Source organism: Aegilops tauschii, chromosome 7 (genome assembly GCF_002575655.3).
Source record: "Aegilops tauschii subsp. strangulata cultivar AL8/78 chromosome 7, Aet v6.0, whole genome shotgun sequence".
NCBI classification, from domain to species: domain Eukaryota; kingdom Viridiplantae; phylum Streptophyta; class Magnoliopsida; order Poales; family Poaceae; genus Aegilops; species Aegilops tauschii.
This window is the reverse complement of record NC_053041.3, coordinates 355,659,821-355,664,104: the sequence shown is the minus strand read 5'-3', so window position 1 is coordinate 355,664,104 and position 4,284 is coordinate 355,659,821. Positions and strand designations below refer to the sequence as shown.

General features: G+C 40.4%; 1 protein-coding gene across 1 annotated transcript; it reads left to right on the top strand.

The window, feature by feature from the left end:
• The first annotated feature begins 1,346 nt into the window (after positions 1 to 1,346).
• Positions 1,347 to 1,658, top strand: LOC109736359 (uncharacterized). Its single transcript, XM_020295586.1, has one exon. The coding sequence runs from the start codon at positions 1,347 to 1,349 to the stop codon at positions 1,656 to 1,658; it is 312 nt and encodes a 103-aa protein (XP_020151175.1).
• The last annotated feature ends 2,626 nt before the right edge of the window (positions 1,659 to 4,284 follow it).

Below are 4,284 nucleotides of genomic sequence, written 5' to 3'. Positions count from 1 at the left end.
AGGTTGAGGATGAGGTTCCTGTGTTCCCTGAGCGGCGTGGTTATGTCAAATAGATGCACAATCCCGAGGGGGAGTAGAATATGGAAGAAGGGGTCCCGGAAAGCTCACCCGCAGTCGGAGTCGAGCGAAGAACTCTGCTTGGTCGACCTAGATTGGAACAATGAGGGTGTCGTCTAGAGGTGGTCTTGGGCATGGGTTTTCAAAGGGAAACGGGAGAGGACGGCCTCGGGTATTTATAGGACATGAGGCTTGGGGAAGGGGTGGACTTGGGGTATGGTTCCCATGAAGATCGAGCGCGGCGGCGGTGGGAGCGATGTACGGGTTCGATCCTGTTTTGTATACGTGGAGAAGAAGAAAGAGCGGGGTGGGGTCCATGCGCCAGGAAAGAAACGAGAGAGAGAGCAGAGAGCGGGCGAGCGAGGGAGGTAGCGGCGGCTCCTGGGAGCGAGCGTGCGTGCGTGCGCAGCCCTAGCGCTGGCCTGGCGGGCTTCTTTGTTTTTTTTAAACAGTGAAAAGGAAGAAAAAACAGAATAATAAAAAAACTTATATAGGCATATTATATACCAAAATTCTCACAAAAATATTTCCTAAAGAACATATTTTAATGACGAAATAAACTAATTTATGAAAAAAATCATTATTGCAATAACTCCAAAATGAATGGGAATTTGAGTTTCATATAAATTGTCAAACATTGTCTCTGATTTTGGGAGTGTCATATTCCTCCTCTTATATTTTTTTATCAGAGAATTTTCGACATGATGCAAACTTAAAATTAGATAGGGATTCAAAAATGAATTTTTTTTGGGGAAAGTCCTTTTATTCCCTCTCATGTGATTTTTTTTCAAATACCACTCACTTTCAAACAAATAATCAAGCATACAATCATATTTATTTCATTAATATAACATTCCAAAATTTAGAACTTTGGGATGTTACAGAAACTAACATTATTCAAACTATATACCGGAGGAATACATAAAAGAAACCTTCCAGAACACTCCATAACCCTGAAAAGGAAAAGGTATGTGATACGGTAAGTAAACCGACTCCAAAAATTCCATAAAAATAATTCATGTCAGTTTTGGAATATTAGAAAAAAATAATAAATAATAAACACCCAAGAAGGCCACCCAGGTGCCCACTAGGCACCAGGGCACGCCTACCCCCCTGGCGCGCCCTGGTGGGTAGTGGGCCCCTCGTGAGCCTTCCCGACTCCGTTTTTCTCCGGATTGCTTGTTTTGCAAGATAAAAATTATTTATACTCCCGGATATTTTGACCATTGCATCACGAAGATATCCTTTATTCTTGTTTTGTGCTATTTTTCTGTCAAATCTAGATCGCCATGGCTCCACCAAGCTCTCCGAAGGACAAGTTCTATGAGAAGGTCATCAACCTCTACCTACCGGAGGTGATGAAGCACCCTCAAGCCATTGAGATGCGTGAGGGGGTGCTCCACATCCAGGATGTTCAAGGGCCCAAGAAGACGGGAAGCGTGGAGGCCAGGCTCGAGGTGGTGGAGCAGGAGATCTTCAAGTGCCAAGGGATGGTGGAACATGGACTTAGTATCAACCACTCCATGATCATAGAATTCACCCATGACCACAAGCTAGATGGACAGTCTATGAAGGACATCGTCTTCAACTTCAACCAATGAATCGATTATCTCCAAGGCCAAGTTTATGATCTTCAAAATCAAAATTTTGAGTATGAGGCAATATTCAAAGGTATGAGTTTAGCTGCAAGTTTCAGGCCTCTGGAGACTCGTGCATCCTTTTCTGATGGCGAACCTATGCCATGGAAACCGGAGGACAATCCCACCAGTTCATCACCACCACCATCACCGAAGAAAGAAACTTGAGTCCACGGGTATGGGCACTCCCCTTGGCTTGTGCCAAGCTTGGGGGAGATGCCCCGGTATCGTATCACCGTCACTTTTATTATCTTTACTTATTTTAGTTCGATCCTTAGCTATTTCATGATTTAGTTGAATAGAAGTTTAGTATGATCTATTTTTGAGTGCTACTTTCGTGATCTAGCCATCTATGTAATCGAGTTGAGAGTTATATAATAAAGATTAGTTTGAGTTTTTACTTCTTTACTTTTATGTTTCAATCCTAGCAATGAAAATAATGGAAAATATCATATGCTAATCTTATGGAAAGTAAAGACATTACATAAGGAAAAGTATAAGTGGTAAAATTTGTTAAAAGTTGACAAACATAGCAATGGTCAATGATGCAATTCTTGAAAAAATTAATGAGGGAAGAGAAGATTCACATGCAAATACACTATCTTGGACGTCTTTTATGATTGTGAGCCCCCATTAAGCATTTTATGCCAAATTGTCGATGTTGGACAAGGAAGACAACGGAATGAATTACGTTTGCTTATGTTCACATAGAAGTTATATTGTCATAGATCCTCCAACATGCGGTGCTTGCCCAATATCTTTGCTAACCAAAATCCTCACTAAGTAGAGATACTACTTGTGCATCCAAAAACCTTAAACCCAATTTCAAGTCATGAGAGTCCACTATACCTACCTATGGATTGAATAAGATCATTAAAGTAAGTTCTCATCGCTGCATAAAGCAATAAAAATGCTTCTAAATATGTTTGATCTTTTATTGTAAGGGAAAATAAGTGTTGTACAAACTTGTGATGGCAAAGTAATAAAAGCGACGGACTGCATAATAAAGGTTGTTATCATAAGGGGCAATATAACGTGATGTTCCTTTGCATTAAGAGCTTTTGCATCCAAAAACAAAAAGTGCATGACAACCTCTAGTTCCCTATGCGAAGGGTCTATCTTTTACTTTTATGTATCTACGTTTTATGCAATAGTCAATAGTGTTCTCCTCTATTCCTTTTTATTTTTCTATTTTGCAAGCATCATGTGGTGGGAAAAGATCTAGGCACATATATCCAGTTGGATATGAGTGATCTTGAGTTATTATTGTAGACATCACCCCTAAGGTGAATAAGTTGGGAGGCGAAATTATCAACCCCTATCTTTCTATGTTTCTGGCTGAAACTTTTTGCTCCATATATCATTGGTACAGCGAGGTGCTATACAAACAGTTTTTAACCCCTTTCCGCGATGGCATTTTGAACCGTCGCCTAGTGAGTGTATGCGATAGGGGGGTCCTTCCCACACGACCCAGAAACCGTCGGGGATAGGCCCTCCTGGCACACACGCTCGGCAAAATGAGGTCGTATGCGACGGGCAAGCGATCAAATACGATTATACATACAATTGTGCTAAAAAAAATACAATTATACAGGCCGAATCATTTCCGGTCGTAAGTACATCCCACACAGTCAGTCCCGGCTATACATTTCCGTTCGTATGTACATTCTACACAGTCAATCCAAGGAATACATTTCTGTTAGTATGTACATCCCACACAGTTAATCCAAGAAGTACGTTTACGTTCATATATACATCCCATGCAAAAACGTTTTCGTTCGCTGGTACATCACACACAATTTTCCCCATTAAATTGTTTGTGATAGCATTGCCATTGCAGACGATATTAACAATTTTATTGTTTGCATTATTGAATGCATCACACACGGTGCGTAGAAGAAACTATGTGGCATAGGCTGTCCATAATATACTTTTTATGTGGTAAACATTTGCACAAGGTGGCCTAACGCAAACAGTTTTCAAGAGGAAGTCGTGTGTGATTGTTCATTGATCCAACATAGTTTATTCCTAGAAACTATGTGCATTGCCTGAGGTCATCGCCCACGGTGTTTTCTTAATAACCGTTTGCAATAGAAAAATCCAACTAGCGGGCTAATTGGCCATTAGCAGGCTAATTGTCCTATTATTAATAATCCATTTATTAATCTAATTGACATTTCATATTAAGCACAAAATATATTTCATTTTTGTATTAAGGAAGCAGGATTTTATAATTGAAATACATCATAGTACAATATCATATAGCTTCAACACTCAGCTACCCCATTACGCGACTGCACCAGCACCAAGTTTCACATGCAACATCTATAACCTTTCGAAATTAGCATCATAGACGGTACATAGACAGATGAATCTCATCTGGAAAACTGCTGAAGCGGAAGGCGAATATTGAGCCTTCATTGATGTTGAAGGTCTTTGCAAATTTATGCCAGTGCTTGTGGATGATTGAACGTCCATCCTTCGTCCTCTTCAGGAACACTCAATATTGAACCATGGTTGTTGTATGAATACCTTCCTCGCCTCCTGACCATACAGGTGGTTTGAGAGGTAATCATCAGTGAACTGCTTT